This window comes from Oncorhynchus kisutch, linkage group LG7, assembly GCF_002021735.2.
Source record: "Oncorhynchus kisutch isolate 150728-3 linkage group LG7, Okis_V2, whole genome shotgun sequence".
Lineage (NCBI taxonomy): Eukaryota > Metazoa > Chordata > Actinopteri > Salmoniformes > Salmonidae > Oncorhynchus > Oncorhynchus kisutch.
In genome coordinates this window covers 51,200,233-51,223,733 of record NC_034180.2, presented here as the reverse complement: position 1 = coordinate 51,223,733, position 23,501 = coordinate 51,200,233, and the positions used below count along the sequence as shown (strand labels likewise).

General features: G+C 44.3%; 2 protein-coding genes and 1 long non-coding RNA gene across 7 annotated transcripts in view; all 3 read right to left on the bottom strand.

Annotated features, from left to right (window-relative positions):
• The window catches only part of xdh (xanthine dehydrogenase), a gene marked incomplete in the record, with an annotated part of 66,860 nt that extends 60,436 nt beyond the window's left edge, over nt 1-6,424 (bottom strand). Inside the window, 1 exon segment of one of the 3 annotated variants that reach the window (XM_031829284.1) lies at nt 6,354-6,424. 3 annotated transcript variants of the gene reach the window in all.
• Nucleotides 6,425-6,565: 141 nt separating this feature from the next.
• On the bottom strand, nt 6,566-8,215 carry LOC116374722 (uncharacterized). Its single transcript, XR_004210679.1, has 3 exons — nt 8,086-8,215; nt 7,671-7,762; nt 6,566-6,762 (listed from the first exon to the last, which is right to left on the bottom strand). It is a non-coding gene; the product is annotated as an uncharacterized LOC116374722 (long non-coding RNA).
• Nucleotides 8,216-15,835: 7,620 nt separating this feature from the next.
• Nucleotides 15,836-23,501, bottom strand: part of LOC109881189 (DnaJ (Hsp40) homolog, subfamily C, member 27) — a 22,944-nt gene continuing 15,278 nt past the window's right edge. Inside the window, exons 7-8 of one of the 3 annotated variants that reach the window (XR_004210677.1) lie at nt 18,482-21,870; nt 18,017-18,451 (exon numbers count right to left, since the gene is read on the bottom strand). Coding sequence is in view for 1 of the 3 variants with exons in the window: in XM_020473343.2 (XP_020328932.2) it covers nt 21,738-21,870 (133 nt within the window). In the remaining 2 variants the exon portion in view is untranslated. Of the gene's footprint in view, nt 21,871-23,501 lie in introns of all 3 variants that reach the window. The other 2 variants (XR_004210678.1, XM_020473343.2) reach the window with 2 other exon arrangements.

The following is a 23,501-nucleotide window of genomic DNA, read 5'->3' as shown; positions in this document are numbered from 1 at the left end:
ATAATCTCACCACTGACAGGGAGAATAAACACAATAATCTCACCACTGACAGGGAGAATAAACACAATAATCTCTCCACTGACAGGGAGAATAAACACAATAATCTCACCACTGACAGGGAGAATAAGCACAATAATCTCGCCACTGACAGGGAGAATAAACACAATAATCTCACCACTGACAGGGAGAATAAGCACAATAATCTCAACACTGACAGGGAGAATAAGCACAATAATCTCACCACTGACTGGGAGAATAAACACAATAATCTCACCACTGACAGGGAGAATAAACACAATAATCTCACCACTGACAGGGAGAATAAGCACAATAATCTCACCACTGACTGGGAGAATAAACACAATAATCTCACCACTGACTGGGAGAATAAACACAATAATCTCACCACTGACAGGGAGAATAAACACAATAATCTCACCACTGACAGGGAGAATAAGCACAAAAGCAGGCGGGAAGCTAATAGGCCAAAAATTAACAACAAATACGTAACAGGTCAAAACAATCAAGACAAAACTAACAGGAACGAAAAAGGAATCGGTGGCAGCGAGTAGACGACCGCCGAGCGCCGCCCGAACAGGGAGAGGAGCCGCCCGAACAGGGAGAGGAGCCGCCCGAACAGGGAGAGGAGCCGCCCGAACAGGGAGAGGAGCCGCCCGAACAGGGAGAGGAGCCGCCTGCGGTGGAAGACACAAGCTTTAACAAGTGGTGATGCAGCCAGACAATATGCTATTTATCGTGTATCTGTAGAATTGTACATATGATTTGTGCCAGAAATGTTACCAGTCAACCATGGCTCTGCAGACTGTATTGAATGACAATACTTACGTTGACACTCTCGTCAGTGTACCCTTTGGTCTCTACTCTGTTGGTCACGCAGCAGAAGTTTATCTTCCCTTTGCCACCACACACACACACACACACACACACACACACACACGCACGCACGCACGCACGCACGCTCACACACACACACACACACACACACACACACACCACACACCACAGAATGGAGAATAAATACTGGAAGTGAAAGCAGGAGGAAGGCGATGATCGTTACTCATCCTCAGGAGGCTGCGTGACACTCAGGGTGTGGTTGTGTGGTCTTACTTTGGTGAACGTCTTGTACCCCTCCAGAATTGGTCTGTAACCAGTACAGCGACACAGGTTCCCTGTGGGGACAACAACAGTGTAACATTACCTGGCTCAAACCTGTCATTAATGTGTGGTTCAAATCGGTCTAAATGTCAAAATGTACATTGGTGAGGGGAGAAAGAAGGAGAGAGATGAAAAGAAAGAGAGACGGTTGGAAGTGAAACAGAGAGAAATTGACACATCCCCTCAATTCAACAAAGGAAAAATGTAATATTAGCATGAATACCACTGTGACTATTACTGGAAGGAATGACTTGACCAGGGAGTCATACTGGAAGGAATGACTTGACCAGGGAGTCATACTGGAAGGAATGACTTGACCAGGGAGTCATACTGGAAGCAATGACTTGACCAGGGAGTCATACTGGAAGGAATGACTTGACCAGGGAGTCATACTGGAAGGAATGACTTGACCAGGGAGTCATACTGGAAGGAATGACTTGACCAGGGAGTCATACTGGAAGCAATGACTTGACCAGGGAGTCATACTGGAAGGAATGACTTGACCAGGGAGTCATACTGGAAGGAATGACTTGACCAGGGAGTCATACTGGAAGCAATGACTTGACCAGGGAGTCATACTGGAAGCCTTAACTTGACCAGGGAGTCATACTGGAAGCAATGACTTGACCAGGGAGTCATACTGGAAGCAATGACTTGACCAGGGAGTCATACTAGAAGCCTTAACTTGACCAGGGAGTCATACTGGAAGCAATGACTTAACCAGGGAGTCATACTGGAAGCAATGACTTGACCAGCGAGTCATACTGGAAGCAATGACTTGACCAGGGAGTCATACTGGAAGCCTTAACTTGACCAGGGAGTCATACTGGAAGGAATGACTTGACCAGGGAGTCATACTGGAAGGAATGACTTGACCAGGGAGTCATACTGGAAGGAATGACTTGACCAGGGAGTCATACTGGAAGGAATGACTTGACCAGGGAGTCATACTGGAAGCAATGACTTGACCAGGGAGTCATACTGGAAGGAATGACTTGACCAGGGAGTCATACTGGAAGGAATGACTTGACCAGGGAGTCATACTGGAAGGAATGACTTGACCAGGGAGTCATACTGGAAGCAATGACTTGACCAGGGAGTCATACTGGAAGGAATGACTTGACCAGGGAGTCATACTGGAAGCAATGACTTGACCAGGGAGTCATACTGGAAGGAATGACTTGACCAGGGAGTCATACTGGAAGGAATGACTTGACCAGGGAGTCATACTGGAAGCAATGACTTGACCAGGGAGTCATACTGGAAGCCTTAACTTGACCAGGGAGTCATACTGGAAGCAATGACTTGACCAGGGAGTCATACTGGAAGCAATGACTTGACCAGGGAGTCATACTAGAAGCCTTAACTTGACCAGGGAGTCATACTGGAAGCAATGACTTAACCAGGGAGTCATACTGGAAGCAATGACTTGACCAGCGAGTCATACTGGAAGCAATGACTTAACCAGGGAGTCATACTGGAAGCCTTAACTTGACCAGGGAGTCATACTGGAAGGAATGACTTGACCAGGGAGTCATACTGGAAGGAATGACTTGACCAGGGAGTCATACTGGAAGGAATGACTTGACCAGGGAGTCATACTGGAAGGAATGACTTGACCAGGGAGTCATACTGGAAGCAATGACTTGACCAGGGAGTCATACTGGAAGGAATGACTTGACCAGGGAGTCATACTGGAAGGAATGACTTGACCAGGGAGTCATACTGGAAGGAATGACTTGACCAGGGAGTCATACTGGAAGCAATGACTTGACCAGGGAGTCATACTGGAAGGAATGACTTGACCAGGGAGTCATACTGGAAGGAATGACTTGACCAGGGAGTCATACTGGAAGCAATGACTTGACCAGGGAGTCATACTGGAAGCCTTAACTTGACCAGGGAGTCATACTGGAAGCAATGACTTGACCAGGGAGTCATACTGGAAGCAATGACTTGACCAGGGAGTCATACTAGAAGCCTTAACTTGACCAGGGAGTCATACTGGAAGCAATGACTTAACCAGGGAGTCATACTGGAAGCAATGACTTGACCAGCGAGTCATACTGGAAGCAATGACTTAACCAGGGAGTCATACTGGAAGCCTTAACTTGACCAGGGAGTCATACTGGAAGCAATGACTTGACCAGCGAGACATACTGGAAGCTTTAACTTGACCAGGGAGTCATACTGGAAGCAATGACTTGACCAGCGAGACATACTGGAAGCTTTAACTTGACCAGGGAGTCATACTAGAAGCAATGACTTGACCAGGGAGTCATACTAGAAGCTTTAACTTGACCAGGGAGTCATACTAGAAGCAATGACTTGACCAGGGAGTCTTACTGGAAGCTTTAACTTGACCAGGGAGTCATACTGGAAGCCTTAACTTGACCAGGGAGTCATACTGGAAGCAATGACTTGACCAGCGAGACATACTGGAAGCTTTAACTTGACCAGGGAGTCATACTAGAAGCAATGACTTGACCAGCGAGACATACTGGAAGCAATGACTTGACCAGCGAGACATACTGGAAGCTTTAACTTGACCAGGGAGTCATACTAGAAGCAATGACTTGACCAGGGAGTCATACTAGAAGCTTTAACTTGACCAGGGAGTCATACTAGAAGCAATGACTTGACCAGGGAGTCATACTGGAAGCCTTAACTTGACCAGGGAGTCATACTGGAAGCAATGACTTGACCAGGGAGTCATACTAGAAGCCTTAACTTGACCAGGGAGTCATACTGGAAGGAATGACTTAACCAGGGAGTCATACTGGAAGCAATGACTTGACCAGCGAGTCATACTGGAAGCAATGACTTAACCAGGGAGTCATACTGGAAGCCTTAACTTGACCAGGGAGTCATACTGGAAGCAATGACTTGACCAGCGAGACATACTGGAAGCAATGACTTGACCAGCGAGACATACTGGAAGCAATGACTTGACCAGCGAGACATACTGGAAGCTTTAACTTGACCAGGGAGTCATACTAGAAGCAATGACTTGACCAGGGAGTCATACTAGAAGCTTTAACTTGACCAGGGAGTCATACTAGAAGCAATGACTTGACCAGGGAGTCATACTGGAAGCTTTAACTTGACCAGGGAGTCATACTGGAAGCCTTAACTTGACCAGGGAGTCATACTGGAAGCAATGACTTGACCAGCGAGACATACTGGAAGCTTTAACTTGACCAGGGAGTCATACTGGAAGCTTAAATCGACCCAGGAGTCGTACTGGAAGCAATGACAATACCCATGAGTCATACTGGAAGCAATGACTTAACCAGGGAGTCATACTGGAAGCAATGACTAGACCAGGGAGTCATACTGGAAGCTTAAATCGACCCAGGAGTCGTACTGGAAGCAATGACAATACCCAGGAGTCATACTGGAAGCAATGACTTAACCAGGGAGTTGTTCCTGTCAGTTGTGTGTTGATAACTTCTGCATCAGCCAAGCTGCTCTTTCCTTCATGAGGAAAGCATCGTCATCGTAAATGGTCGCCGTGTCTAAACACATATGGGACACAATTTGAGGGATTTTAAATGATATTATTAGTAACCAATCAGATCAGTAGGACTGTAGATGTTTTCAAAGTGAGGAGATATTGATATGTATATGATATGTTTATGTATTTAATTATATAATTCAACATTTACTTTATCAGACAGGTGATACGTCCCCCCAGGGCCCAGAACTGTGATGGACCGATATTTAAAACTTTTCAGTACATTAATCTGCCTCTCTGCCAAATTTGGTGCTTTTATCACGGAATGTGCTGATAGTTATGGAAAAGTCATTTTAGCTCTGTGTATACAGAAAGGATGGTGACATAACAGTCCATGTTATTCATTAAGTCATGTTCAAACCTTTGGAACAACCAATCATCTGGCTTCTATCCAAAACCAGTCTCTCTCCAGCCCTGCACACCAGCCCTGTAGACCAGCAAGAAAGGTCATATCTATGTATAGACCAGCTAGAAAGGTCATATCTATCTGTAGACCAGCTAGAAAGGTCATATCTCACTATAGACCAGCTAGAAAGGTCATATCTCACTGTAGACCAGCCAGAAAGGTCACATCTCACTGTAGACCAGCTAGAAAGGTCATATCTCACTGTAGAACAGCTAGAAAGGTCATATCTCACTGTAAACCAGGTCTGTAGACCACCTAGAAAGGTCATATCTCTCTATAGACCAGCTAGAATTGTCATATCTCTCTGTAAACAAGCTGGGAAGATCATATCTCTGTAGACCATCTAGAAAGGTCATGTCTCTGTAAACCAGCTAGAAAGGCCATGTCTCTCTGTAAACTAGCTCTATAGACCAGCATGATGGTAATATCTCACCATTTGTGCCAGAAATGTTCCCAGTCAACCATGGCTCTGCACACTGTCTCATACCGTCCCTGGGAGGGGTGCGTCACCTGAGTGGGTTGAGTCACTGATGTGGTCATCCTGTCTGGGTTGGCGCCCCCCCCCTTGGGTTGTGCCGTGGCGGAGATCTTTGTGGGCTATACTCAGCCTTGTCTCAGGATGGTAAGTTGGTGGTTGAAGATATCCCTCTAGTGGTGTGGGGGCTGTGCTTTGGCAAAGTGGGTGGGGTAATATCCTTCCTGTTTGTCCCTGTCCGGGGGTGTCCTCAGATGGGGCCACAGTGTCTCCTGACCCCTCCTGTCTCAGCCTCCAGTATTTATGCTGCAGTAGTTTATGTGTCGGGGAACTAGGGTCAGTTTGTTATATCTGGAGTACTTCTCCTGTCCTATATGGTGTCCTGTGTGAATTTAAGTGTGCTCTCTCTAATTCTCTCTTTTTCTCTCTCAGAGGACCTGAGCCCTAGGACCATGCCTCAGGACTACCAGGACTACCTGAGGCCTTATTATTATTGGACCATGCTGGTAATTTATGAACATTTGAACATCTTGGTCATGTTCTGTTATAATCTCCACCCGGCACAGCCAGAAGAGGACTGGCCACCCCACATAGCCTGGTTCCTCTCTAGGTTTCTTCCTAGGTTTTGGCTTTTCTAGGGAGTTTTTCCTAGCCACCGTGCTTCTACACCTGTATTGCTTGCTGTTTATGGGTTTTAGGCTGGGTTTCTGTACAGCACTTTGAGATATCAGCTGATGTACGAAGGGCTATATAATTCTCTATTGAATGAGAATACTTACGTTGACACTCTCGTCAGTGTACCCTTTGGTCTCTACTCTGTTGGTCATGCAGCAGCCGTTTATCTTCCCTTTTCCACCACACACACACACACACACACACATACACACACACACACACACACACACACACACACACACACACACACACACACACACACACACACACACACACACACACACACACACACACACACACACACACACACACACACACACACACACACACACACACACACACACCACAGAATGGAGAATAAATACTGGAAGTGAAAGCAGGAGGAAGGCGATGATCCTTACTCATCCTCAGGAGGCTGCGTGACACTCAGGGTGTGGTTGTGTGGTCTTACTTTGGTGAACGTCTTGTACCCCTCCAGAATTGGTCCGTAACCAGTACAGCGACACAGGTTCCCTGTGGGGACAACAACAGTACAACATTACCTGGCTCAAAACTGTCATTGACATAACAGTCATTCATTAAGTCACCATTCTCTCTCCAGTCCTGCAGACCAGCACTGCACACCAGCTAGAGAGGTCATATCTATCTGTAGACCAGCTAGAGAGGTCATATCTATCTGTAAACCAGCTAGAGAGGTTATATCTATCTGTAGACCAGCTAGAGAGGTCATATCTATCTGTAAACCAGCTAGAGAGGTCATATCTATCTGTAGACCAGCTAGAAAAGTCATATCTATCTGTAGACCAGCTAGAAAGGTCATATCTATCTGTAAACCAGCTAGAGAGGTCATATCTATCTGTAAACCAGCTAGAGAGGTCATATCTATCTGTAGACCAGCTAGAAAAGTCATATCTATCTGTAGACCAGCTAGAAAGGTCATATCTATCTGTAAACCAGCTAGAGAGGTCATATCTATCTGTAGACCAGCTAGAGAGATCATATCTATCTAGCACCCTCAGCACCTACTTCCTGTGGCCATGGTATTAAATCAGCACCCTCAACACCCCTACTTCCTGTGGCTATGGTATTAAATCAGCACCCTCACCACCCCTACTTCCTGTGGCTATGGTATTAAATCAGCACCCTCACCACCCCTACTTCCTGGTGCTATGGTATTAAATCAGCACCCTCACCACCCCTACTTCCTGTGGCTTGGTATTAAATCAGCACCCTCACCACTCCTACTTCCTGTGGCTATGGTTTTAAATCAGCACCCTCAACACCCCTACTTCCTGTGGCTATGGTATTAAATCATCACCCCTCAACACCCTACTTCCTGTGACTATGGTATTAAATCAGGACCCTCAACACCCCTACTTCCTGTGACTATGGTATTAAATCAGCACCCTCAGCACGCCTACCTCCCGGGGCTGTGTGTGAGAGGTTTCAGGATACACTTTCTCCTGAGGTATGTCAGCAGTGTCATCTCTGGATCAGCATGTTTCTCTGTTATCTGGAGAGATAACATATATATATATTGTATATCATGTTATACGTGTACACATATGTGAAATATATATTTCCAAATACATACTCTGAACAGGCTAAATGTTCTCATGGCGATTAATTACGGATAAAGCTACTGAGATCGAAGAACAAATGTTCCATCGTGTTATGCCTTTGTTTAACCAATACATTTCAAATGCAGAAATATCAAATGTATAGATCTTTAAGTCTGAATAAAGCGTTAGCCTACCAGAATGAATCACTGTTATAAGTGCCTTATTGAACAACTATTGATCAAGTTGACTTGGAAAGAAAAGTTGTGAATCTTACCTTTGAAAACAAGTTCATCTCCGCTCATGTTGTGATGAGTCAGTTTATTTCTGTTAGTCTGCTCTCCGTAGGTCAGGTACGACATGTTTAGGCTAGTGGTTTGCGCACTCTACTGTTGTCAGTGAAGACTGCTACGTTATCTATTATGTTCATTCAGTCACCCTGTGACTCTCTCTCCGTCTCCTTTTGTCTTTCTCTCTCTCAACCTTTTAAAGTTGAACTCCATACTCTCTAGACCTTTTAAGAGTTGAACTCCATACTCTCTAGACCTTTTAAGAGTTGAACTCCATACTCTCTAGACCTTTTAAAAGTTGAACTCCATACTCTGTAGACCTTTTAAAGTTGAACTCCATACTTTCTAGACCTTTTAAAAGTTGAACTCCATACTCTCTAGACCTTTTAAAGTTGAACTCCATACTCTCTAGACCTTTTAAAGTTGAACTCCATAATCTCTAGACCTTTTAAAGTTGAACTCCATACTCTCTAGACCTTTTAAAGTTGAACTCCATAATCTCTAGACCTTTTAAAGTTGAACTCCATACTCTCTAGACCTTTTAAAGTTGAACTCCATGCGTCCCTGGTTCCGTTATACGTCTGTATGTGACTAGAACCCAACTCTTGTGTTGATATAAGCATAAATAGATTTTAAAAAGTCCCGCTTCAGACTGAATATGAGGATAACACACAGTAAAATCATGTGTCACACGAGATGTGAGGCGGGAGATGACATAAGACACACACATGATAGCATGTTATTGATTATCGATCAGCCTTGTGGTCACGCATGGTGAGTAGTGTACTCATGATGTGGCTGTCTGTCACTGACCTCCCGTCCTGTTTTTCTTTTGGTGTTTCAGACCAGACACCTTCTTAATAAACATTCACTGACACTAAAAAAGAGCTAGGCTTTTGGCATGAGGGGTGTGAGACAGCTAGAAGTATGGAAAACACAGGGGAGAGAGATGCCAATGCTAAGATTAAGACATGATGTATTCTTTCAAATAGATGAATGAATGAATGAATGAATGAATGAGTCATATGCCAAAAGAGAGTGAGAGTCAGAGATGACAATTCAATTTGTCAGAACAGACAACTTGTGTCACGTCTTCGACTTCCGCCGAAGTTGGTCCCTCTCCTTTTTCAGGGCGGTCGTCGACGTCACCGGCTTTCCGGGCGGCGTTCGGCGGTCACCACCGATCTATGTTTCGCTTTGTTTTGTCTTCATTATACACACCCGGTTTCCATTCCATAATCAATGTTCCTTATTTAACCCCCTGGTTTCCCTTTCTGTTTTGTGCGTGATTGTCGTTGTCATGTGGTTTCGTTATTTTGTGGATATTAGTGTTTTTCCTTGTTGGAACATTGCTTGATTTTTTTGTAAATTCTCTGATTATTACTCATACCTGTGTCCTGCGCCTGACTCTGCCTTATTATATATATATATACAGTGGGGCAAAAAAGTTTTTAGTCAGCCACCAATTGTGCAAGTTCTCCCACTTAAAAAGATGAGAGAGGCCTGTCATTTTCATCATAGGTACACTTCAACTATGACAGGTGCTTCTACACCTGCATTGCTTGCTGTTTGGGGTTTTAGGCTGGGTTTCTGTACAGCACTTTGAGATATCAGCTGATGTACGAAGGGCTATATAAATACATTTGATTTGATTTGATTTGATGACAGACAAAATGAGAAAACAAATCCAGAAAATCACATTGTAGGATTTTTTATTAATTTATTTGCAAATTATGGTGGAAAATAAGTATTTGGTCAATAAACAAAAGTTTATCTCAATACTTAACTTCCCCAATTCCACATGTTACTCTGTGTTATCCTCAAAGTGGCCATATTCTCAGTTACCTTGAGCAGCGAGCACACACAGAGCAAAACGTAGCATACAGACAGAGCAACATAGGGCAAGCAAGACATAGCATACAGACAGAGCAACATAGGACAAGCAAGACATAGCATACAGACAGAGCAACATAGGACAAGCAAGACATAGCATACAGACAGAACAACATAGGACAAGCAAGACATAGCATACAGACAGAGCAACATAGGGCAAGCAAGACATAGCATACAGACAGAGCAACATAGGACAAGCAAGACATAGCATACAGACAGAGCAACATAGAACAAGCAAGACATAGCATACAGACAGAGCAACATAGGACAAGCAAGACATAGCATACAGACAGAGCAACATAGGACAAGCAAGACGTAGCATACAGACAGAGCAACATAGGACAAAAAGCAGCAAGACAAAATTCATAAAAGCAACAAAGTGTTTCCACACCTCACAAGCTACAGACAACAGACAACATGGAGTGGCAACACACAGCTAGGGATTATGTTCACAAATCTGATTGACCTTTAGCCATGTCTTCAAGCATTTTGTGAAAGTGTGATATGTGGTGCAGTTATATGTGTCTGATGGCAGTGTATTCCAGACATGGGAAGCTCTCACAGAGAAAGCAGATTTACTAAAGGTGCTTTTCCTTAGGGGAACTATACAGTCACCTCTCATGGCAGACCTTGTGGATCTGCTGCCATATGTTTGGGTTTTCTGTTTAACAAAAATACTGAGTGGAGGGGGAGCCAGGCCATTGAGGATCTTGAATACAAGACATGCGTCGGTGTATTGCACAAGATTTTCCCAACTCAGGAGCTCATGCTTTCTGAGGATGTAACAGTGATGATGGCTATTGGGCTTCCTATCAAGCACTTTGAGAGCCTGTTTGTAGACAGACTGAATAGGTTGTAATGTTGTACAGCAAGCTTGGGCCCAACTAGTCAAGCAGTATGTTAAGTGGGGGAGTATCATAGATTTGAAGTACAGTTTTGCTACCTCTGTAGTCAAACAATTTCGTATAAATCGGAAATTAGCTAGGTTGAATTTGGTTATCTGAATTACCTTTTTCACATGCTTTTTAAAAGAGAGGTTGGAATCAAGTATGATGCCAAGGTACTTACAATCAGATACCACCTGGAGCTTCTCCCCTGACACACAGACATCTGGTTTAGTAGCATCTGTTGCCCTCTTTGTGAAGAACATGCCAACTGTTTTTTTCACATTGAGATGCAAACACGAGTCACAGAGCCACTTTGTAACCTGGACCATTACAGTAGTGAGTTCTTGTGCAGCTTGTTGTTTGCTCTTTGCATGCACATATATCACTGTATCATCTGCATACATTTGAACTTCAGACCCAGTTCAGACAGAAGGCAGATCATAAATGTACAGGCTGAACAGGAGGGGCCCCAGTATTGACCCTTGGAGCACACCCACATCATAGCTAAGAGTGGGCGATAGCTCATTGCTCACTCTGACACACAGAGTTCTGCCTTCAAGGTATGATTTCATCCATCTCAAGGCATCGGGGGAAAAGTTGAACTTCAACAATTTTGTGCTGAGGATCTCATGGTTAACAGTATCAAAAGCCTTCCTTAGGTCCAGAAACACAGCCCCAACAACGCCACCTTTGTCCATCTTGGACTTCTCATTTTCCAGAAGAAAGCAGTTGGCCGTTTCTGTGGAGTGTTTCGCTCTGAAGCCAAACTGCATGGAGTGTAATGTGAAGGGGCTGTTGTTGAGGTGGGCAATCAGTTGTTCTGCTGTACACTTTTCAACAACCTGAGCCTGTAGTTACTCATGACAGCAGGGTCTCCCGAGTGGAGGGGTTCTGTGTCAGTACCCTGACAGAGTCAATAAAGTAGGAATTGAAGGCTATTGCTATTTCGACTGCATCCTGTGTTAGATTGTTATTCACCATGATTTCTAGTCTTTTTGCAGTGTTACTATGGTCTTTCCCTGTTCACTTTTTTAGATTCTCCCAGATCAGTTTAGAATTTCACTTTGCTTCACCAATTATGCCTGTCGGATTTCTTTCATAACCTTATTTCTCAACATGGTAAACCTACGTCATGCTCTAATTTGGATTTTAGGGCTATTTTTAGAGCTTAATCTCGTTGTTTCATCATTTCCAGATTTCTTCATTTAGCCAAAGAAGAGTGCTCTTTTGGCCAGGTTTGGATTTGATTTTCTTTAGGAAACCATTTATTGTAGTCTGGATTGTGGATAGAAACACCTGACTATCAGCTTCCACGTCTGTATAGGACAAGAGATCATTCAGTTAATTCCCTTAGTTGCGTTTTCAAAATAGTTTAATTCACTCTTAGGTATTCTTAGTTGATCCGTCTTTCTAACAGTAGAGAGGTTAAACCTGCTCTTTAGACAGCTTTCTGGCTATAAGTGTCAGATTATGATCAGACAGCCCAGTAACCATATTGAATGATTTAGTCACTCTCTCTGGTTTATTACTGAACACCAAATCAATCTGTGTTTTAGAGCAATCACATCCTGTCCCCAAGAGGCCAGCCTCTAACACAAACAGTAGATTTGGTAAACAGCCCGTGACACATTGATCAGAGACCAAAGCAGATGGGTTTTTCCTTCTTCTTGTTTATTAAACAAAAGAAAACAGTCACAACAGCAACATGCAGCACATTATCAAACCTAGTGGATAGACTGCAGATACACAGAGAGGAAGGTTCAACCCTGGAGTCATTATCAAACCTCGTGGATAGACTGCAGATACACAGAGAGGAAGGTTCAACCCTGGAGTCATTATCAAACCTAGTGGATAGACTGCAGATACACAGAGAGGAAGGTTCAACCCTGGAGTCATTATCAAACCTCGTGGATAGACTGCAGATACAACAGAGAGGAAAGTTCAACCCTGGAGTCATTATCAAACCTCGTGGATAGACTGCAGATACAACAGAGAGGAAGGTTCAACCCTGGAGTCATTATCAAACCTCGTGGATAGACTGCAGATACAACAGAGAGGACGGTTCAACCCTGGAGTCATTATCAAACCTAGTGGATAGACTGCAGATACAACAGAGAGGAAGGTTCAACCCTGGAGTCATTATCAAACCTCGTGGATAGACTGCAGATACAACAGAGAGGAAGGTTCAACCCTGGAGTCATTATCAAACCTCGTGGATAGACTGCAGATACAACAGAGAGGACGGTTCAACCCTGGAGTCATTATCAAACCTAGTGGATAGACTGCAGATACAACAGAGAGGACGGTTCAACCCTGGAGTCATTATCAAACCTCGTGGATAGACTGCAGATACAACAGAGAGGACGGTTCAACCCTGGAGTCATTATCAAACCTAGTGGATAGACTGCAGATACAACAGAGAGGAAGGTTCAACCCTGGAGTCATTATCAAACCTAGTGGATAGACTGCAGATACAACAGAGAGGAAGGTTCAACCCTGGAGTCATTATCAAACCTCGTGGATAGACTGCAGATACACAGAGAGGAAGGTTCAACCCTGGAGTCATTATCAAACCTAGTGGATAGACTGCAGATACACAGAGGAAGGTTCAACCCTGGAGTCATTATCAAACCTCGTGGATAGACTGCAGATACAACAGAGAGGAAGGTTCAACCCTGGAGTCATTATCAGCATCATGGTCTCACTCTCATGACAAACAAACAAGCCGGCACAACACACACACACACACACACACACACACACACACACACACACACACACACACACACACACACACACACACACACACACACACACACACACACACACACCAAAGACCAAACACAGCCATGCCTGGAGTGTAAAACACACTGTCACAACACACACACACACACACACACTTAACCAAGGTAATACACTGTATCGAAGCTAACACCACTAGCTACCACAAGGTATCAAAGCTAATGATCCCTCACTCGGTTGTCACTGCTCACTCACTGTGCTCTGTCTTGGTTCAAAACATGCTACTATTGAGTCTAATAAATACCCTCTTATCAAATTGAAAACATCACCATATATATTCACATACTGTCCAGTACATTCGGAAAGTATTCAGACCCCTTGACTTTGTACACATTTTGTGACGTAACAGCCTTATTCTAAAATGGATTCAAATAATACTAATCCTCAATCTACACACAATACCCCATAATGACATCACAATACCCCATAATGACATCACAATACCCCATAATGACATCACAATACCCCATAATGACAAAGCGAAAACAAGTTTTTTTTAAAAATGTTTGCAAATGTATAAAAAACTAAATAATGAAATACGGTATTTACATAAGTATTCAGACCCTTCGCAATGACTCGAAATTGAGCTCAGGTGCATCCTGTTTCCATTGATCATCCATGAGACGTTTCTCCAACTCGATTGGAGTCCACCTGTGGTAAATTCAATTGATTGGACATGATTCGGAAAGGCTCACACACCTGTCTATATAAAGGTCCCACAGTTGACAGTGCATGTCAGAGCAAAAACCAAGCCATGAGGTCGAAGGAATTGCCCATAGAGCTCCGAGACAGGACTGTGTCGAGGCACAGATGGGGAAGTGTACCAAAAAATGTCTGCAGCATTGAAGGTCCCCAAGAACACAGTAGCCTCCATCATTCTTAAATGGAAGAAGATTGGAACCATCAACTCTTCCTAGAGCTGGCCACCTGAGCAAGAAGAAGGGAGGAGAAGAGCCTTGGTCAGGGAGGTGACCAAGAACCCGATACTCACTCTGACAGAGCTCTATGGTTCCTCTGTGGAGATGAGAGAACCTTCGAGAAGGTCAACCATCTCTGCAGCACTCCACCAATCAGGCCTTTATGGTAGAGTGGCCAGACGGAAGCCACTTCTCAGTAAAAGGCACAACAGCCCGCTTGGAGTTTGCTAAAAGGCACCTAAGGGACTTTCAGACCATGAGGAACAAGATTCTCTGGTCTGATGAAACCAAGATTAAACTCTGTGACCTGAATGCCAAGCGTCACGTCTGGAGGAAACTTGGTAACATCCCTACGGTGAAGCATGGTGGTGGCAGCATCATGCTGTGGGATGTTTTTCAGTGGCAGGGACTGGAAGACAAGTCAGGATTGAGGCAAAGATGAACGGAGCAAAGTACAGAAAGATCCTTGATGAAAACCTGCTCCAGAGCGATCAGGATCTCAAACTGGGGCGAAGGTTCACCTTTCAACAGGACAACGACCCTAAAACACACAGCCAAGACAACGCAGGAGTGGCTTCGGTACAAGTCTCTGAAAAAGGTCATTGAGTGGCCCAGCCAGAGCCTGGACTTGAACCCGATCGAACATCTCTGGAGAGACCTGAAAATAGCTGTGCAGCTTTGTTATTATGGGGGATTGTGTGTAGATTGATGAGGGGAAAAAAACAATTATATCAATTTTAGAATACTAGGCTGTAACATAACAAAAGTCAATGGTCTCAATACTTCCCGAAAAGGAGAACATGATCAATCATACCTCAATACATACACGTTCCACAGGTCTATAGTATACACATGTTCACTCTTCTGGTGTTTATATAAAAATATAAATAGGATTTCATATACATGCTACATCTCCGTGTTTAAAGAGATTCTCCAGATACTTTTGCATACTTTTCAGCCACTAGTTCTGAAAGTAGCGCTCACGAGCAAAAGGTGGTCCCCGAAATAGCATCACATATGAGCAGATATACCACGTCATCGCTCTCTGTCTCTCTCTCTGCCTCTCTCTCTCTCTGTCTCTCTCTCTCTCTGCTTCTCTCTCTCTCTCTCTGTCTGTCTCCCTCTGTCTGTCTGTCTCTCTCTCTGTCGTTCTCCCTCTCTCTGTCTCTCTCTCTGCCTCTCTCTCTCTCTCTGCTTCTCTCTCTGTCTGTCTCCCTCTCTGTCTCTCTCTCTGCTTCTCTCTCGCTCTGCCTCCCTCTCTCTGCTTCTCTCTCTCTCTGCCTCTCTCTCTCTCTCTCTCTGCCTCTCTCTCTCTCTGCTTCTCTCTCGCTCTCTGCTAATGGGCCCAACCTGCAAAACAGTCGCTTTCAAACGAGGGATTTTAGTGTCTAATTGAGGTGAAATGTAATGTAATGTAATGTAATTCTGCATGTATGGAACTGCACATTGACACATCCAGCACAAAGCGAGAGGTAAAAAAAAAAAATGTTTTTAAACTTACTAGTCGCCAAAGTACCGGAGCATGTCTTTAAATACAGTTCTCTCTGCTTGGCCTAAATCAGATTCTATATTTTCAGATGTGTACCTTAATATGTCAGTCACTTGGCACAATGGGAACAGTAAACAAACACCTCTTGCCTTTTAATAAAAACTAAATGAATAGAATTCTTTCATTTATTCTTGTGTGTCTATAAAAACAAAAAGGATGTATCACAAAAAGCACATTCACTAAGTTAACCTACTCACTTTTACAAGTTCTCAATCTTACTATTTTTTTTTACAAGTTAAACAACTTTGATGAGTAAATTACATCATGCCATTTTCAAGTATAACTTTCAAAAAAATAAATATATATACACACAATAATAATAGAACAGAGTAAGTCATTGAATATGCTTTGTCACGTACTAGTACGTTTGTCATGTCCCAGGTTCTCATAACTATAGAAATAGGCTTCCACCATTCAAGTTAATAGGGTTAGAGGCTCTAGGACCCTTCTATAGACTCTATTTCTATGACCATCTTCTTCTTCACGTAAAACACCACTGTTGAGGTTGGTCCTGCTGATGTCACAGCTCTATCCACCAGTAAGGTGCTCTGTAAGCTATGAGGTCACCGGCGAGACATTTCAGTACTCGTTTGAAGGCGGTGTAATGATATTCATTATATATATATATATATATATATATAAATAAATAAAAAATCATAATCTAAAACAATATATGAATATGAAAATATATAGTAAACCTTTCAGTGGATGAATATTGTGAATATTGTGATATCTTCCAGTATGACTGATTATCCAGACTGGTATAACAAACTGTCTATAACTACTGGGATTTGGCAACGGGCTTGGTTTGGTGTAGTATATAAATAGTATGGATTTCATATACATGCCACATCTCGACAATGTTCGCTACTAAATCAGATTCTAGTAGTGAGAACAGGGGTTCTGTAGTGGACAGTAGTGAGACCTGGGGTTCTGTAGTGGACAGTAGTGAGACCTGGGGTTCTGTAGTGGACAGTAGTGAGACCCGGGGTTCTGTAGTGGACAGTAGTGAGACCTGGGGTTCTGTAGTGGACAGTAGTGAGACCTGGGGTTCTGTAGTGGACAGTAGTGAGACCCGGGGTTCTGTAGTGGACAGTAGTGAGACCTGGGGTTCTGTAGTGGACAGTAGTGAGACCTGGGGTTCTGTAGTGGACAGTAGTGAGACCTGGGGTTCTGTAGTGGACAGTAGTGAGAACTGGGGTTCTGTAGTGGACAGTAGTGAGACCTGGGGTTCTGTAGTGGACAGTAGTGAGACCTGGGGTTCTGTAGTGGACAGTAGTGAGACCTGGGGTTCTGTAGTGGACAGTAGTGAGAACTGGGGTTCTGTAGTGGACAGTAGTGAGACCTGGGGTTCTGTAGTGGACAGTAGTGAGACCTGGGGTTCTGTAGTGGACAGTAGTGAGACCTGGGGTTCTGTAGTGGACAGTAGTGAGACCTGGGGTTCTGTAGTGGACAGTAGTGAGACCTGGGGTTCTGTAGTGGACAGTAGTGAGACCTGGGGTTCTGTAGTGGACAGTAGTGATACCTGGGGTTTTGTAGTGGACAGTAGTGAGACCTGGGGTTCTGTAGTGGACAGTAGTGATACCTGGGGTTTTGTAGTGGACAGTAGTGAGACCTGGGGTTCTGTAGTGGACAGTAGTGAGACCTGGGGTTCTGTAGTGGACAGTAGTGAGACCTGGGGTTCTGTAGTGGACAGTAGTGAGACCTGGGGTTCTGTAGTGGACAGTAGTGAGACCTGGGGTTCTGTAGTGGACAGTAGTGAGACCTGGGGTTCTGTAGTGGACAGTAGTGAGACCTGGGGTTCTGTAGTGGACAGTAGTGAGACCTGGGGTTCTGTAGTGGACAGTAGTGAGACCTGGGGTTCTGTAGTGGACAGTAGTGAGACCTGGGGTTCTGTAGTGGACAGTAGTGAGACCTGGGGTTCTGTAGTGGACAGTAGTGAGACCTGGGGTTCTGTAGTGGACAGTAGTGAGACCTGGGGTTCCGTAGTGGACAGTAGTGAGACCTGGGGTTCCGTAGAGGACAGTAGTGAGACCTGGGGTTCCGTAGAGGACAGTAGTGAGACCTGGGGTTCCGTAGAGGACAGTAGTGAGACCTGGGGTTCTGTAGTGGACAGTAGTGAGACCTGGGGTTCTGTAGTGGACAGTAGTGAGACCTGGGGTTCTGTAGTGGACAGTAGTGAGACCTGGGGTTCCGTAGTGGACAGTAGTGAGACCTGGGGTTCCGTAGAGGACAGTAGTGAGACCTGGGGTTCCGTAGAGGACAGTAGTGAGACCTGGGGTTCCGTAGAGGACAGTAGTGAGACCTGGGGTTCCGTAGAGGACAGTAGTGAGACCTGGGGTTCCGTAGAGGGTGATGGTGGATATACAGAACCAGTCAAAGGTCTGGACACACCGACTCATTCAAGGGTTTTTCTTCAGGTTTTACTATTTTATATATCATAGAATAACAGTGAAGACATCAAAACTATGAAATAGCACATATGGAATCATGTAGTAACCAAAAAAGTGTTAAACAAATCAAAATACATTTTATATTTGTTTTCTCTGCTATCGCACGGCAAGCGGTACCGGAGCACCAAGTCTATGACCAAAAGGCTCCTCAACAGCTTCTACCCATAAGACCGCTGAACGATTCATTAAATCACCACCGGACAAATTACATTGACCCCCCCCCCCCCCCCCCACACACACACACACACACACACTTTTGTACACTACTGTTACTCGCTGTTTGTATGTTACCTATGCATAGTCACTTCATACAGATTACATCAACAGCCTTTACCCCGGGAAAATGACTCGGTACCGGTGCTTCCTGTATATAGACTCGTTATTGTTATTCTTATTGTGTTCTTTTTTTATTATTGCCTTACATTTCAGTCTACTTGGTAAATATTTTCTTCTTGAACTGCACTGTTGGTTAATAAGGGCTTGTAAGTAAAGCATTTTCACGGTAAAGTCTACACTTGTTGTATTCGGCACATGTGACAAATAAAGTTTGATTTGATACGGTATACAGACGATAGCCCTATTTGGTAAAAGACTAAGTCCATATTATGGCAAGAATAGCTCAAGTAAGCAAAGAGAAAGGACAGTCATTACTTTAATGTCAATCCGGGAAATTTCAAGAACTTTGAAAGTTTCTTCAATACCAGTCGCAAAAAACATCAAGCACTATGATGAAACTGGCTAGAAACCACTACTATAGGACATCAATAAGTAGAAGAGACTTGCTTGGGCCAAGAAACACGAGCAATGGACATGAGACCGGTGGACATCTGGCCTTTGGTCTGACGAGTCAAAATGTGCGATTTTTGGTTCCGAACGCCGTGTCTTTGTGAGACGCAGAGTAGGTGAACGGATGATCTCCGCATGTGTGGTTCCCACCGTGAAGCATGGAGGAGGAGGTGTGATGGTGCTTTGCTGGTGACACTGTCAGTGATTTATTTTGAATTCAAGGCACACTTAACCAGCATGGCTACCACAGTATCCTGCAGTGATACGCCATCCCATCTTGTTTGTGCTTAGTGGAACTATCGTTTGTTTTTCAAAAGGACAATGACGCAACACACCTCCAGGCTGTGTAAGGGCTATTTGACCAAGAAGGAGAGTGATGGAGTGCTGCATCAGATTACCTGGCCTCCACAATCACCCGACCTCAACCCAAATGAGATGGTTTAGGATGAGTTGGACCGCAGAGTGAAGGAAAAGCAGCCAACAAGTGCTCAGCATATGTGGGAACTCCTTCAAGGCTGTTGGGAAAAGCATTCCAGGTGAAGCTGGTTGAGAGAATGCCAAGAGTGTGCAAGGCTGTCATCAAGGCAAAGGTCGGCTACTTTGAAGAATCGAAAATCGAAAATATATTTTGATTTGTTTAACACTTTTTTTGGCTACATGATTCCACATATTATTTCATAGTTTTGATGTCTTCAATATGATTCTATGATGTAGAAAAGTCCTTTTTTTTTAATACGTTTTACGTTTTTTACGTTTAAAAAAAAAACTTTAATGAGTACGTGTGTCCCACCTTTTGACTGGTACTGTACGTATGACCCTGACACTTGCTTAGAGGTTAGTGTGTTGTAGTTTCCCCATCTCTGCTAGTTTTCATACCCCTCAGTACACTCAGTACACTGAGGTTGTCAGGGGTTCACCTAGGGGTCATGATAGGGGCTGTACCAAATGTTTGATGTATTATAATAATTGATTATGCTTATGTTGTATTATTAATAGAAGGGGAGGGGCTATAAGACTCCTCCCTCCTTACATTTATAGGGTCCTAGACTACAGATTAACAATATATATTCATTACAGAGGTTTAATATTGTTCCAGTCGTTTTTAGTCTCTGCCTCTTATAAAGAAACGGTCTGAGAGATGTGTGACTGAGACAGAACTCTGCAGGGTTGTGTAAGAGATGTAAGAGACGAGTTAGACATTCCACTATAAATCAACTTGGACATTTACTGCTAAGCTTTTAGATAACACTACAACTCTTGTTTATATAGCTGTGTGGGCATGGTTTTGGTCTCATGAGTAGAAGGTAATGACGTAGGCAGTTACATCACAGGGGGTTGACTACAAGCATGATAAAAGCAACTTGGCACCTTTTCTATTTTGCAGAACTTACTCGGAAACATGGGTGCCATGTTCCCGTTGTCAACTTCCTGTCTGAAATTGCATTAATAAATTATTTACTTAAAGATATTGTCTGAATGCTAATTTCACCAATGAGCCAATGATTAACAAGGAATGAACCCCAACAAGGTCTACTGTATGGGGCTGGCTGGGGTAAGCATGTTCAGAGGGCATAGTAGGGATGTATGACACTGGTTAAGTATGGATATAAGTACGTACTCGTTCATGTCTACGGGATCAGCTTGCCCAGAGAGTCAGAGACCCCCAGTAAGATCATTAGATCACAAGCATCAACCCAGACACATTACCCACCTTCTGACAACCACCCCTTTACGACAACCACCCCTTACGACAACCACCCCTTACGACAACCACCCCTTACGACAACCACCCCTTACGACAACCACCCCTTCTGACAACCACCCCTTCTGACAACCACCCCTTACGACAACCAACCATTCATGTTTACACATATATAGCTCTTGTCCAGGGCGTTACGTGTACACATATATAGCTCTTGTCCAGGGCGATACGTGTGGCTTGCTGATGCTGAGCCTTCCTTAAAACAGGAGAGGTCAACAAGCCGCTTGAAGGCTCTGGACCAGAGAAAACACAACTGACCAAGCAGATGACACACCCAGTCTTCCAGTGACTTCTCTCTCAAGTGTGTGAAAGACTACTGTGTAAAGCATTGATAGATTGATCCGTACAGAGAGACTGATTTGCTGTGGCACATCATCAGTAGTGACTTTATAAAACTCTGTTGTAGCAAAATGTCATGGCATCTGGTGTGAGAGGAGGGGGGGGGGGTGGAGAGCAGAGAAGGGGGAAGGGTTGGTTTTGGGGTTTGGGAGGGGGTAGAGAAGCTGATGATGTTCTGAAGGTGAGGTGGTATTAGACGAGGAAACATGGCGAGGGGTTAGGGGTCAGGGTGAGCAGTCCCTAGCTGGCGTCTACTTGATGTTCTTGAGCAGGGAGGTGCGAGCATTCACCACGGCCTTGAAAGCATCCTCGCTGCCCGGGGCAACGCACTTATCCGGATGGAGCAGCACAGCCAGCTTCCTGTATGCCTTGTTAACCTCTTCCCTGGAAACACAAACAGGAACAAAAATTAGATCAAGACGAGGACGCTGTTGAAGCTGCTTTGTGTGTGTCAGAGTTGATTGTCAGGTGGATGGGACTATAATGAGATTTCCCAGTGTCACCTAATCCCCTCGCTTAATCCAAGCCCCCAACCCAGCTCAATATATCAGGGAAGATAGGGATTCGTTTAGTGAGAGGTCCGTTTAAGAAAGACTCACTTTCACTATGGTGAATAACTAAACCGATACAGAAATGCACAAAGAAAAAACCAGTTCGTCAGAAAACAGCTCATTGTGATTGAAGAATCCACAGAATCTAAGCACTTCTGGGAAACACTAAACACACTAAACCTACAACAACACGAAGAGTTACCTATCCAAAATGGAGATGTATGGATAAACCACTTCAAGTATTTTCAGCTCTATAAAAAAAAGAAAAAACAGCCCAAACATATATGATCAATTACAAATCTTAGAATCAGCTATTAAAGATGACCAGAACCCACTTCCAAAGGTTTGACACTCAGGCCCCTCTTTCAGCATTGGGGAACATGGATCTGTGTGTATCTGTGTCATTCAGAGGGTGAATTATTGGGATGACACATTTTTATTTTTGTGCCTTTGCACGGGGTAGGTGCCAAGCACACCGGTTTGAGTGTGTCAAGAACTGCAACGCTGCTGGGTTTTTCCATGCTCATCAGTTTTCCCGTGTGTATCAAGAATGGTCCACCACCCAAAGGACATCCAGCCAACTTGACACAACTGTGGGAAGCGTTGGAGTCAACATGGGTCCAGCATCCCTGTGGAACGCTTTCAACACCTTGTAGAGTCAACATGGACCAGCATCCCTGTGGAACGCTTTCAACACCTTGTAGCGTCAACATGGGTCCAGCATCCCTGTGGAACGCTTTCAACACCTTGTAGAGTCAACATGGACCAGCATCCCTGTGGAACGCTTTCAACACCTTGTAGAGTCAACATGGGTCCAGCATCCCTGTGGAACGCTTTCAACACCTTGTAGAGTCAACATGGGTCCAGCATCCCTGTGGAACGCTTTCAACACCTTGTAGAGTCAACATGGACCAGCATCCCTGTGGAACACTTTCAACACCTTGTAGAGTCAACATGGGTCCAGCATCCCTGTGGAACGCTTTCAACACCTTGTAGATTCAACATGGGTCCAGCATCCCTGTGGAACGCTTTCAACACCTTGTAGAGTCAACATGGACCAGCATCCCTGTGGAACGCTTTCAACACCTTGTAGAGTCAACATGGGTCCAGCATCCCTGTGGAACGCTTTCAACACCTTGTAGAGTCAACATGGACCAGCATCCCTGTGGAACGCTTTCAACACCTTGTAGAGTCAACATGGGTCCAGCATCCCTGTGGAACGCTTTCAACACCTTGTAGAGTCAACATGGGTCCAGCATCCCTGTGGAACGCTTTCAACACCTTGTAGAGTCAACATGGACCAGCATCCCTGTGGAACACTTTCAACACCTTGTAGAGTCAACATAGGTCCAGCATCCCTGTGGAACGCTTTCAACACCTTGTAGATTCAACATGGGTCCAGCATCCCTGTGGAACGCTTTCAACACCTTGTAGAGTCAACATGGACCAGCATCCCTGTGGAAC